The following is a 13,934-nucleotide window of genomic DNA, read 5'->3' as shown; positions in this document are numbered from 1 at the left end:
CAGGCTACTGAGCTGCTGTTGCCCATGGTAATTTTATTAATAATGTGACTTGGGGGCTGCAGCCGGTGACCTGGTTCAGAATCCATGGGAACGGGCAGATGCAGGTGGAGATGTGGAGGACGGGGTTGTTGGAGCCTATTTAGGAGCAACAACACTCTCGTGCTGGGCTTTGCATGGCCCTGCAGCACTGGCTGGACCGTCCCTTCCCCCGGTTGCACGTGAGTACAGCTGGGGTTTTAAAGTCATTAATCAAGGCTGAAACCCTGCTCTTCCCCAGACTGAACCATTTCCCAGGGTGGAGCAAGTTTAAAACATCACCATCTCACAAATGGTGCGTTTTCACAGTTCTGGCTGAGGCTCACTCCATCATCAAATGGAGAAATTTGGTTTTCTCGAAGGTGGCATCATCTTTCTCTAGAAAATGGCCAAATAGTGACTGATGGGCCATAAAACATTCGTTTCCTCAAGCTCTGTCAGGCTGCAGTTTCTTTGCGCTCCCTGCTGTGGTTTCATCCCAGGCTCGGTAACACTGTCTGCCGTCCCAGGGCTGATGGACACGTTGCTTTCAGGGAGCGGGACAGCAGGGGTTCACGGCTTGGCAGGCTGGCGACATCTCGGGGAGATGCTGGGGGGTTGGCTGAGCCGTAGCCAGATTTCTCAGAGACTGCGTGTTTCAAAGAGACGGAAGGCCTGACGCTGCCCAAGGAGATTTAATGTATGGCTTCTCTGAACGTGGCAGGCAGCTCTCTGGAGGAAAAGAGACTTTGCTTGCCGAGCAGCTTCTGGATTCAAGTATGTGTCACCTCGCTGAGCTGTATGTCCCCTCTTCCAAGCCCCGGAAACTTCTTCTCTTTTGGTCTTGTTTAACATTTCTGAAATCCGAAGGGATGGGCAGGCTCAACCCCCTCATCACCCCATTTCCTTCTCCTTTCCAGCTCCATCCCTACATGCACTTCACTTAGACTGCATTAAAAACCAGACAGCATTGAATTTCATGTACTACAGAGACTTGAAAGTGCTCAAGTCAAAAAAGTGAGGCGCTCAGTTTTGGAGCAGAGAGAGCTCTGGGTTTCTCTCCGTGATGGGCTGATGTCCCCTGCATGGGCCATGCCAGGGCAGAGCTCAGCACCTGCCCTTGGAGTAGGAGCTCTTTGGTGACGAGGGATCCAGAGGTCATCTGGTCCTTGGCTTTTGTCCTTTCCCAGCACAATGAAATGGAAGTTGGGAGGAGAGCAGGAAGAGGAAATCGCAAGGGGGAAAAGTATTATTCAAGCTGAAGGATGGTGTTGGTACAAGAATAAACAGATGTGAACTGTATGTATGTATATGAGTTAGAAAATTAAGACAGAGAGTATTAGGGAGGTGAAAGATACTTCTAAGGAAATAGCCAAAAGATGGTTCATGATTCAATTTATGAATGGGTGATAGACTGGTGCAGCTCTTGTGGGGTGAGGTCTTTTGGCATATGGGTTTTAAATAGGACATCCATGCTTGTCTGATGGATATTTTTTTCCCACTGAAAAAGAAAAAAGAAGGCAAAAAGCATTTCAAGTGTAATCCTTTGTAAATTCCATTGGTGGAGTCTTTTGTGGAGTTTGGGAGTCTTGTGTCTTCTAAACAACCACTTCCATGGTGTTGCCCGTCCTCACAGCGCATCCTGGAGCGTGCATGGTCATCGTCAGAGGTGACGTCTCCTAAGACCAAGAGCACGATTTAGCTTTTTGGATATTTTTCAAGGAAAAAAATACTTTTCCTTGGATAGCAGGAGGAAATCACTTTGCAAAACAACACAGAAACAAAGGTCTAAGTTCTGTTATTTTGAAGGGTTTACTTACGTTTGTGCAAATCTGTGCCCTTTGCTCTGAGCTCCTGCTGGGCATTGCAGTATGGAGCTGCTTTGTTTTAGATGAAATTCTGTATGTGCTTCTAAGGCCAAAGAAGTGACACGTTAAGGCAGTGCACATCCACTTTTGCCTTGTTTCGAACCGCGCTTTGTAACCTGAAAGTAACAGTATCCTGGTGATGGATTGACTTTGCAGTTAAGAGGAGGAAAAAGCAGAAAATAAGGAGTGCATTGTGTTTCGCTGTACGTTGAGGATGGGGAGCTCGCAAATCCCGCTGTAATTGGCATAGAGGAATTCTGCCAAAGTCATGGGAGCAAAGTGGTTTGTTACTTGCCTTTGCAGACTTGAGAGAGATCTGTCTTGGATATCCTCTTGTTGACCTTTTCGAGTTAACTTTCATGTGTTTAGAAGGTCATGGAGAAAATCATTAATATTAGATTGATTTGATGGCTGAAAGGTAGTAAGTATTTCCTGCTTATCAGATTGTGTTTGAAAGGACTTTGAATAGCTTGTTTATCTTTTGCAATCGGTATGGCCCTTAGTGAGAGGGATTTTGTATTCCTAGCTCAGTTTGGGGAATGACATACGGTTTGCTCTCTGATGAGGCTTGGAGGCTCCATAGGATAAAAAGCTAAAAATCAGGAAATTCTGAAGTCCAGCTCCCAGCTAACTTGGCCATGCTGTGGGTCTTGGACATCGCGTGCTGTAACGCTTTATGACACGAACAATAACAGATTAATATCCTATTTTACTGGAAAGCCAAAAATAGAAAATTCAAGCTGTGTAGAGGCTGGTTGGATGGATGGAAAGGCAAATCCCGTAAGCATGGCTTGGCACCGCGAGGGTTTAATTGACCTTGGTGGGGCTGTGGTTGCTTTCTGTTCAAAACAAGGCAGAGATGTGCTTGTGCAGGACTGACATCGCCCTGCTGCTGGCAGAGGCCCTTGCTGTTCTTGAATGTTTCTTGGCTTACTTAATGTGAAACCTTGGGCTGCATCAGCAAAATGGTCTTTCCTTCACCCTCCATCTGGGACTTAACAAATAGGAGAGTAATTCTTTAAGCTGAAGGATTGTTGTAGAGCCATTTAAGATGAAATCCACTCATCGTTTGAGAATCATTTGGCAAAAAAGCGCTTGAAGAATCTCCCAGTCAGAAGACAGATGTCGTTTCTGGTTTCTGCGGCCCTTTGGAACAGAGGAAGGACTAAACGTGCTTACCCGGAATGACTGAGCAAGTACAGCAGCGGGGAGGGATGGCTGCTTCTTTCCAGGAGTAAGGCAATTCTGATGCATCCGTGGCTTGAGGTGGTGGTTGGTTTTGAAAGGAATGCAGTTTAATCCCTTTCATAAACTCCTGTATTGACACCTGTATTTTTAGGATGTCTCTGTAGATGTATATTGTTGCTGAAAGATGTTGTGATAAATAAATACTAAATAGTTGGGGAACTGCTTGAAAAGAAAAGAGGAAGAATAAAAATGAAACTGGATTTGATGCTCTGGATTTGTTGCCTCTGTATTAATGACTGGGATTTTGCAGACTATAAACCAGTGCCACTGAACAAGATGGAGTTATATGAAACCCGCTATCCCGAGATGCTGAAGTTGTCCTGGACAGACAGCAGCCCGCAGCAGTTTGACAGATTTGCAAAACAGACCACAATACAACCCCAAATCCCACCAAAACACTGGATGAGACACAGTAGTGCCAAAAATCCTTTTCCTGTCCCCGGAGAGTGTCCTACAGGGTGCATTCCTGCTCTGGAGCTAGAAGGTGCCAACAGCTGTCATTTCAGGGACCTGGACCCACAGTCTGTAGCCTCTCCTACCTACAACACAGATGTGTGGATGACCAGATTAAAAGGCCAAAAAAAAAGTAATCATTTTGTGTATGATGTTTTTATTTCCAGTAATAACATATTAACAACAAAAAAAATTGCTTTCGTGAACAGAAGTGGAAGCTTCTAAGTTTTCAGGTGGTACTTGAATCACAGAATCACAGAATCCCAGAATGTCAGGGGTTGGAAGGGACCTGGAAAGCTCATCCAGTGCAATCCCCCCATGGAGCAGGAACACCCAGATGAGGTTCCACAGGAAGGGGTCCAGGCGGGTTTGAATGTCTGCAGAGAAGGAGACTCCACAACCTCCCTGGGCAGCCTGGGCCAGGCTCTGACACCCTCACTATGAACAAGTTGCTTCTCAAATTCAAGTGGAACCTCCTGTGTTCCAGCTTGAACCCATTGCCCCTTGTCCTGTCACTGGTTGTCACCCAGAAGAGCCTGGCTCCATCCTCCTGACACTGCCCCTTTCCATATTGATCCCCAGGAATGAGTCCCCCCTCAGTCTCCTCTTCTCCAGCTCCAGAGCCCCAGCTCCCTCAGCCTTTCCTCACACGGGAGATGCTCCACTCCCTTCAGCATCTTGGTGGCTGCGCTGGACTCTCTCCAGCAGTTCCCTGTCCTTCTGGAACTGAGGGGCCACAACTGGACACAATATTCCAGGTGTGGTCTCCCCAGGGCAGAGCAACGGGGAAGAAGATGACATTTCTGCATTTGTTTTTGTGTGGTCATGATTGTTACAGACATGTGTTTGTGGATGGATGGACTTGGTTTCAGGTGACCTTCTTGAGTGAGTGTTGGCAATCAGTTGCCGGAGGAGGTGTATGTTACTGATTTTTTTGAGATTTATGAAAGAGAGCCTCTCTTATGATATATATAAATGGACTTTCTTATCTCAGTAAAGTTAGCTGCTTGAGGGAGTATTCTCTTAGGGCAGGGGTACAATGAGAATGGATTTCAGTGATGACCAAATAGGTTTTATCTCATGAAATCGACACTGCATGAAATTTTATTTCAGAATATTGATGCTCTGTGCTGCGGGCCGGATGCAGCCCAGGCTGGCACGGCTAATTCCCCTTGGCCACATTCCAGCAGATCATCCTGTTTCCACTGAGTGGTTAAGCGTGGACTTATCTTGAAGCAGGCGGCTGAATCCTGGTGGTTTCACTGCTGTGCTGGACCAGGGGATGGGGCAGGTGCAAGGAGAACCTGTGGCACGTTCCTCCTCCAGGATTTCTTCCCTGGGTTAGAGCTGGCCCTGTTGCAGAAGTGATGGAGTCATAGATGCTCGAGCTGACTTTGTCAGGCCTCAGTGTCCCCTGCTGATCCCCGCATCAGGTGGCCGCTGGGCTTGGACAAGCTGTTGGGATTGTGGGTGACAATGAGAAGGAGATGTCATCTCTCCTGCTCTTCTTGTGATGTCAGGAGAAACTTCATTAGCTGATGTCGGGCAGGAGAACTGTGCCAAACATGCGCAGGTGGGTTTGTGCCTGTTCAGAGCTGCCCACGGTGCAGGACGGCACCGTGGGTGCTGGGGCCTCTGTCTGCGAGTGTTCCAGAGACAGTTAAGACAAATGATTAAAACGTCTTTTGGAAAACAGATTGCCTTTCCTATTTGAAGTTTCCAAGAAAGCAAAGCAACCTGCCCTTCCCCCAGCTCCAGATCCCACCTGTTTTGCTTTTTTTCCTAGAAAAATGTGAAATTCATTAACATGTGGCGAAAGCAATGTAACAATATCATCTTGATATAAAGTCTGTTTTAAATCTTATAGTGATGGAGCCAGAATCCTAACTGCAAATAGCCTTGCAGGTACCAGGCAGACTGTCAACATTACTTGAACATCTCTAATTTTATTAGCTAACCGTCCTTTGCAACAATATCATTTGGAAAAAAAAAAAAGGCAAGAAGAGATGTAGGAAGACAAAAAGAGCTGGATATTATTCCTGTTAAAAGCCAAGTCCTGTTTGCTGTGCTGAGATACAGCCACGGGAGAGGAGGGTGAGCAGAGCCTGGCTCCATGGTGGCTCCAGCTCCATCCGCGTCCCACGGTCCCTCCTGCACGGGCTGTGGCTCCTTTTCCTCTCGCATCCTCAGCTTTGGGTCACGGCTTCTTGCTGAACTGTTTTCTGAGGGTGGGGAATATCGCTACGATTAATTGTGTAATTCTTGTTTGTCGCTTGTGTTGGTGCCTTGATTGTCTGTTTAGACCCAGTGTTGCCCTGAACCTCCTGTGGTGCAGCCTGTGGGTTCAGCTCCTGCAACCCCTGACTTTGATGGTAAAGTAAGAGAGTGAAATTGATTTTTCTCTTAGGGCTTGGGATCCAAACAGTGTAATCCCAGCATTTAATAAGGGCAGCAAATGTGATCCTGCAACATCCCTGTGAACCTCATTGCTGTTGCCACTGTGCTGAATATCGTGTTTGTGTTTGGGTTGCTTAGTGAAGATCTGGTGCTAAGCAGCACTGCCTGCTCAAAGTTCTCCTTCTGCTGCTGATCCATGTGTCTGCTTGATAACTGGAAATGCTAAAAAGTTCTTTTTGAGCTTTTGACTTTCAAGGAGTATTTGACTTAAGAGATATTTGCTAGTATGACAGAGGCAGGAGGCTGAAATGGGGCTGGTTTGCCTGTTGTGGCCACTTGTTTTTGTGAATTTTAGCCTGGAATGGACCCGAACAAGCATTTATTTACCTTTTTTCATTTACATTAGCAGCTCCATCCCCATACCAATATATCAGAACACTATTGCTTCCACACGAGCAAGACAAGCATGCCATAGTGTGAATGTGTTAGGAGTAGAAGCAGTAACTCCGCTAGGAGTAATTATTGTTCCTCTGCCAGCCCCAAACCTAGGCATCATTAAATTTCTACATGATGCTTATAGGCATCATTAAATTTCCATGTGATTCTCATTTTGTGGTGGATTTTGCCTCTTACATGCGAGTGATGCACAGCATTAGAGCTCATCAGCAATCAGTAGAATTGGAATGGTCTTTGTCTTGGTCGAATTAGAAAATTACCTATTGTGCAGTAGTTTCCTGTATGTGCTACTCGATAATCTTTTGCTTTTCACTTCCAAATAATTTATTGTCCTGCTCTCAGGGACAGATTCATGGAGCAATTTCTGAGCTTTCGTATTCTTCGGGTACAAGGTGCTTTTGGGTGCTTTCTGCCCAACTTCCCTGTCTGGAGGGCATCTTGAGAACATCGTGGTTGTCAGATCCTCTGACCTTGGGCAAGGCGGGACCTGTTTCAGTGTTTCTTGGGAACCACAAGGTAAGATAGGAAACAAGATCTCCAGAGAAGTGCAGATGAGTCAGAGAAAGTTTCTGATAATGTTTTAAGGCTGTAGTGAATTCAAGGTTAGTTTAATCTGTTGGCCAGAAGAAACAGATGAAGTGGCTCGAGCTCTTGCTGCTCCTCATTATCTCTCCCAAAGCTCCGACCTGGTTGAGGCTAACAGAGACCCATCCTTAGATAGTCACCAATGAGCTGGCTTCACATAAAAGCAAAGCTGGCAATAAAGTTAGGCTGAAGAATGGCCATGCACAAATGGTGCTTTTATCTTAGTAGATTTTATGCCTGTGCGTAGCTAGAGTCCAGTCTGCTAACATCAGCATAAATAGGTTTTTCCCTTGGCTTCTTCCCTGCAGTTAATCTGGGCAATAAACGCTGCTGCTGAAAGTGAAATACAAGTTCTGTGAAATCAAGTTGTCCATCCCCTTCCTCCCCTACGTGTCTGCGTAACCTGGTAGAGACTCTTCATATGCAAAAGAGCCTAATTTATGGCCAGCATGTCTGACCAGGATTAAATCAAAGCAGGACCAAGCAGAAGTTTTTACTCAACATCCCCCCACCCAGTTTCATTGTAAAAACCCAGGTTTGCTTTACTGTCGAGAGCCAGCTCTGGGTAGAATTACATGTTGAGAGCCTGATCCTGCAGCTGTTGGGTGAAGGACACCCAAAGCCGAGTCCTCCTGCGCCAGGTTGACGGGCGATGCTTCTGTCCGAGGCGCTTGTTTTGTTTCACGGGCTCCTCTGTTCTCTCTCCCCTCCCCATCTACTCTCAGATGTTTGCTGCCGAGGAGAACGTAGATTTTCGGATACACGTGGAGAACCAGACGCGAGCGAGGGATGATGTGAGCAGAAAGCAGCTTCGGCTCTATCAGCTTTACAGCAGGACAAGTGGGAAACACATCCAAGTGCTCGGCAGGAGGATCAGTGCCAAAGGAGAAGATGGAGATAAATATGGTAAGGATATTTACTGGGATCCCCCAGACTCCAAGTCAAAGGCTGTAATCCTGTGTGGTGGGCTGAGGGCCTCTTGGGAGAAAAATAAGAAGAGCAATAAAAAAGGATAAAAGGAAAAAAAAGCCTTTCCAGGTTAAGAACATGGGGTTTGTTGTGTTGGAGCAGGCTGTCAGCCTGGCTCCCAGCTGCAAGCAGTTCCTGCAGGAGCATCATACCCCAATTTATTAGTGTATGTTGGTGCTTGAAGAGAAAATTCTCTTTCTGCCGATCGGATGAGCTCACAGTGTATTGACTATAATTTGTAAACCATACCGAGATAGGTGACTGGGGATGTCTTTCCCCATGAACTCTGGGCTTGAATTTGGGTGAATCAAGTGCTTTGATGAAAGACTCTAATCTTTCTAGGCAGAGGGGACATTTGGTTTGAGCTGAAGTTAAGCAGACCTGGGAGCTTTACAGAGTCCCAGAGCTTAAGCTGAATCTTGAGGTGTGTGGATCCTGCAGGAACGCAAATAATTGAAGTTCCCCTGGGCTAGCAGTGTGTTCAACTACTCTTTGCACACAAGCAGCATGCTAGAAATGCTGCTAGTGGGCTGAATTACAAAAAGCTCTGTAATTCTGGTACATTTTGAGATGGTTGCAGCAGAGATACTTTTTCTCAAGTTGTTTGCTGGATTTGAGGGCTGTTCAGAGAACTGGTCCTTTGTGTTTTAGGGACGTACAGCCCCTGTGCATTCATGCGTTGCTCTGTGTGTGTGTGTTGGATGGTGTGCACGTTCGCATGAGGTTGATTTCAGGGGGAGCACTGGTGAGGTGGAGGTAGGATATGATGGTAGCAGATTGAAATCTGGACAGGGTTGTTCCCTCAGGGAGCTGCAGGCGGGATGAGGCACGTGAGGGCAGCTCGTGCTGCTGCCAACGCGGCAGAGGAGCAGGGTGAGCTGTGCCACAGGAGGTGACAGCTCCAAAGCACCCGCCTGCTGTGAAACGAACCCCCATGGCTGCTGCGCAGTCATCCGGTCTCTCAGAGAAAGCCCTGCCACAAGGTCTCATCAACCTTGTCCTTTGTCTTTCCCAAATTTCCAGATGAAACAGGAGTGGAAAGCGTCACTGGGCTGCTAATTATTGTGTCATTTTATTGTATTCATCCCCCTAAGGTTTCATATGTAAACCAGTCGCTGCGCTTGCTGCCACTTCCCAGGGAACACTCCTGCCCTCAGTGTCTATCGGGTACTGTGATGGAGTTTTCCTCGCCATAAAAGAAGTGGCATTTACCGTGGGGTGCAGCAGGGAAGTGTGCCCGTGAGCAGCTGACAAGTGCTAATTTATGTGTCAAAACCCATCTTGTCCCCTTCATGCATATGCAATCGTGTCTGAACAACAAATCCTCGCGCAGGAGCATGCTCCTGACCGATGCCGATGCTGCACGGTTGTAGATTCCCTGTCTGGGGAGCTCCCTGGTGCCTGCGTCGCCACTCACCGCCGAATCCTCTCCGCTCCCGGCTGCTGGCATCCTTTTGCAAGCCAAGGTGCTCCAGCTGTGGGGGGCATTTGCTGACACCCCCGCCTGCTCCCCCCACCGCTGCATCAGGCTGCAAAGCCTCCCCATCCCTGGCCATGCTGAAAGGTTATGGAAATCTGTTCATCATCTTGCTTGGCATGGGAACACTTAGAGCATGATAATCGGGGAGACAGTGAGATGGGGCCTGGAGGTCCAGGATGTGACCACACAGAGCTCCTGGCTGTGATAATGAAGGGGGGAGAGATGTCAGAGTTACTGAAGTGAGAACCATCTGTGTTACAGCCAAAACTGGATACAAAGGCAATGACACAGGATGCATTATGTGCTGGGAACCCCTCCCCCGTGAGGCATTATTATGGAGTAACCTTTGATCAAGACCAGAGAGAGGCTTAAACCAGGTCTGGGGATCTTAACAGTTGCAAACTTTTGATCCACATCTCCGTCTTGCTGGTCAGATCTGCCTCTGAAGGAGGATGGACACCCTTCCTCTCAGCAGATGGCTGGTTTTCCTCCTGCCCTTTTCCTCTCCTTCCCTCTTTTACTGCTTCTACACCGGGTCAGTCAGAGCCTGGCTTAGCACTGGGGAAAGCCCAGCTCGTTCCTTGGCTGTGTCACCCTTGCAGATGGTACGGTCTCCCACAGCTTCTCCGTTGGCTTAACCCTGTCCCACTGCCCAGGGAGATGATGGTGGGGGTGATGTGGGTCGATGTTCTAAGGATTACAGCCCAGGGAAGTCTTTGGGAGGATGAGTAAGAGCTGATATCTGAGAAAAGATGCCCGTGAGCTGGCTCCAGCCCTGAATTCTCCCAAGAACTCAGTACCATTAAGAGGAGGCAAAGGGAGGCAAGGGCAAAGCAGATTCAGTCTTCATGTGGGCAGCTCGGTCGAGCTGTGGCCATGGTCCATAGTGCCCATCACCAGCAATTGACACCAGTCACTTTTTTTTTTTTTAACATTTTAACACCTTTGTCTCCTCTCATACGTTCACAACTGGTTAAACAGCAGTGTCCAAGTGTAGAGATGATTTAGCTTCCAAATGGCTGGCTTGGGAGCGTTGCCCTGCCTTTGAAGGGAGGTTAGTTTTATTGCAAGGTTTTATTGACTTCTGTAAAACTTCTCACCTCTTGGTTGAAGAGAATGCCCAGAAAAGAGGGGAAGTGGCAAATCTCAGGCAGCCACCGCGAGCACAGCAAAAGGACCGACCGGCCCTCGCGCGGGGAGACGAGATCCCGTGGGATCAAGGGGAAAACCCCCTTGAATGTTTTATCCAGATCTGCAAATGCCATGTGCAAGGATGAATGCGTGCTCTGCAGTGCAGAGTTTTGCTGGCATAATAATTCCGGGATGTGATTTTTGGTTTATGTGTTCTTTGGGGTCAAGATCTGGCCCCATGTGTCAAATTATTAAATGGCAAATTAAGTCAGTTAATAGAATTAATTGAGTCGATGTAATCCTTTTAATCAGATGGATTTGATCCCTTCTCAGATGAATTAGAATCCATTAACAGATAAGTCAATTATTGGACTAAATTAAATCTAATAATAATGCCTGCTGCTCACAGCAACACTAATTAATCTAAATACACTTACCTATCTCCCAAGGTGTTTTTTTTTCTTTTTTAAGGCTTAATTGATGTTCCTAAAGTGCGCCGAGATCTTTAGATAACAGGTGATGTATGTGAGCAAAATATTATCTCTTAACAGTCTATAAACTAATTAAAAGCCTGATCTATTTACAGATTACATTTTTACTTTAATCTCTTCAACCTATTCAGGAGGAGTTTGCACTGGCCCAGAAAAACAATATTCCTGCTATAAGCTTATTATTACTTTACAGGTTCCTAAGTGGTCCTTTCATTCAGAAAATAAAAGAAGGAAGGAGAAAAAACAACCATTAAAGTGCTGACAAAAAAAAAAGGACCTGAAACCTTTATATTCTACCTCCGATAAATGGTACAGATAGGGAAGAGAGGGATCAGTGACCTGAAACCTTAGATCCTTTCATTTATTTTCATTTCACAAAAGGCAGAAGACATTCTATCCTGTTTGTCCGTGATCTTTGTATCCGGCACAGTTGGGGAGACAGAGCTCTCTTGGTTGGGTGAAGGCATTTTTTGCTTCATTTGTATTTCACAGCCATGTGATTTTGGTTTTAATTTGTCCCTGGCTGCTGCTGTCCTGCGGGCGATGAGAAGCAATGGCCATCAGGAGAGAGGCGAGGGGGCGCCAGGGGCCTTGGAGCTTGTCTGCTCTGTGGGGTAACTTGTGTTTGTGGTGAGTGCGGAGGTGTTGTGACTGCTGGGATGCAATATGTGTGGGTAGGTGATTAGTCAGTGTGTTCCAGGTTATCAGCTTGTGGTATATTGTCTGTTGACTTAGCCTAGCACAGTTTAAAAAAAATCTTGAGTCTCCTAGAAGGTGGTAAAGCATCTGTCTTTTAAACCTTCTAGTTTGTAGCTTGGTTTGAGGACACCCCGCAGCACACAGGTACAACTTGTCTTCTTCTCAGCGTTCGTATCTCAGCGTCACCCCTACCAGCTTCTCAGCCACCCGGAGGGATGGACCCCCAGCCGGTGAAGTCCTCTCCAAGACTCTCTCTTAGTTCAGTGGGGTTTAACTCAGGAGATGCTCCAGAGACAGGAGGTTTGGGGAAGCTCACAAAGCCTGGATTTAACCAATCTGGGCTCAGGCAGAGCAAGGAGGGAAGCAAATCCAAGAGGTGTGCAGGCATGATGCCAGGCATTACCTCCATGTGCGGTGAGCGTTGCTGGTACAAGACATCACACCATATACAGATGTGCTTTTTTGGGTGGTGCGGGTAAAGCGAAGAGCTTGGGAGATCGGGTGTCTCCTCCTGGGGCCACCCCAGGCTGGGTGATGTGCTCCACAGCTTGCAGTCCCACCTTCTGCTCCAGCTGGAGCTTCCCAGAGATGCCAGTGGACAAGCCCATGGAGAGCACATTACAGCTGTCTAGACATCGTTTGTGGTAGAAGTGGGCTCTGTTCCATGAGGAGGTGTAATATGTGTGGAAAATATTATTATAGCAAAATAGCCTCCTTTAATTGACTCTAAATTTTGCAGGATTCCTTCCTAGGTTTGGGTAATCCTGTGTTCTGCAGAATTAATGAGCTGACATAGCACTTCTTGGGGTTTGGCAGCCTGACAGCTAATTTAGAACTCCCTAAACTCATTTCACTAATGGCTCCCATTTGTTCTATCTCAAAGCCTGGAAACAAATGCAAAATACCAGTGCCATTGTCCCATCTTTAGCAAGTCAATTCTTTCCCCTTGTATTTCTGGCACCTTAACAGCAAGCTGCCTTGGGAAACCTGATTAACCCTTTCCCTTCCCAAAATGGTTCAAATCAATTTTGATCCCTCTCCTGGGAAGCTTAGGAAGAAAAAACTGAACTCATTGTGGCTGGAAGGCTCAGAATTAACCTGCAAGAAATACGGGAGCTGTAGCCCAAAGAGTGGTTTGGTTAGTTAAATACAGCTGTATTTCCACAGGCTGGATGTTCAGAAACCTGCTTTTCTTCCCAGGAAGCAGGTATGTGCGCAGGGGCCGTCCGTCCCGGCACAGCTCATGCATGAACTGCGATTTGCTTTGTAATTTATTCCGCTGAACCCTCAGGATGGCTGTTTCCTATTTAAACACCATATCACTGCCTCCAGTCTCTTCCCATTACAGTTTTGACATGACAACAAGACAAATAATTTTTTTAAAAGACCTTTTATCTTCTAAACCATTTATTTTCACTTACTTAGCCCGGGGGCAGAGCTGACCTCAGCGGAGGGACGATCATTCACCGTGGCAGCTGTACAGTCAGATGGGTCCTGGGGACTGGCCTGAGCGGCAGAAACCTTCGCTGTCCAGCTGCTGTGTTGTGATTCTGCTTTTTTTTTTTTCTCCCTTCTGCCCAACATGCCATGATTGCTTTATTTTTGTTATTTTTTTTTCCTTGAAGCGCCTCCCGTTTCCATCGGCAGCAGGGCAGGTGAAGTGTCCTCGGGGAGGAGGAGCCCTGCGGCCCGGCCGCGTCAGCGCGCACGGGGCGGCCCGAGCGCCCGGAGCAGCGGGGCCTGGGCTGCCCTCGCCTCCCAGCCCGCTCGGGAAGGTTCAGCTGCCGTTTGAAATGCTCCGTAAGCATCTCACATGAACCTTCTCTACATCTAAGACGTTTTTATTTTTTATTCTGCTGTATTCCGTGCCTGTGCCAGGCTAGGGGAAAGCTCTGCTTAAGGCAGGATGAGAAGTTTGGGAAGAATTATCCGAGTGGCTTGGTTTTTGATTTGTGACAAACCTATTTCAAACAACGTATTTTTTGGCAATTTCCTTTGCTTTTGGTTTTGATAGCTGCTACCCCAAACTGCACTGTGGCCAGCCTCACACCTGACATCCAACTCGTTCTACAGCAGTCCCTCTTTTGTACCTCTAGTAACAGCAGAAGCTGTTTGTTTTTCCTCTGACACTGCAGTGATTTT

At 47.1% G+C, this 13,934-nt stretch overlaps 1 protein-coding gene across 1 annotated transcript in view; it reads left to right on the top strand.

The window, feature by feature from the left end:
• The window catches only part of FGF18 (fibroblast growth factor 18), a 72,118-nt gene that overhangs the window by 20,453 nt on the left and 37,731 nt on the right, over nucleotides 1-13,934 (top strand). The window contains 1 exon segment of the mRNA XM_071814893.1: nucleotides 7,748-7,928. Coding sequence (XP_071670994.1) covers nucleotides 7,748-7,928 — 181 coding nt within the window.

This window comes from Patagioenas fasciata, chromosome 14 (assembly GCF_037038585.1).
Source record: "Patagioenas fasciata isolate bPatFas1 chromosome 14, bPatFas1.hap1, whole genome shotgun sequence".
Taxonomy (NCBI): domain Eukaryota; kingdom Metazoa; phylum Chordata; class Aves; order Columbiformes; family Columbidae; genus Patagioenas; species Patagioenas fasciata.
Note: the sequence above shows the minus strand (reverse complement) of the source record. Positions and strands in the feature narration are given on the sequence as shown.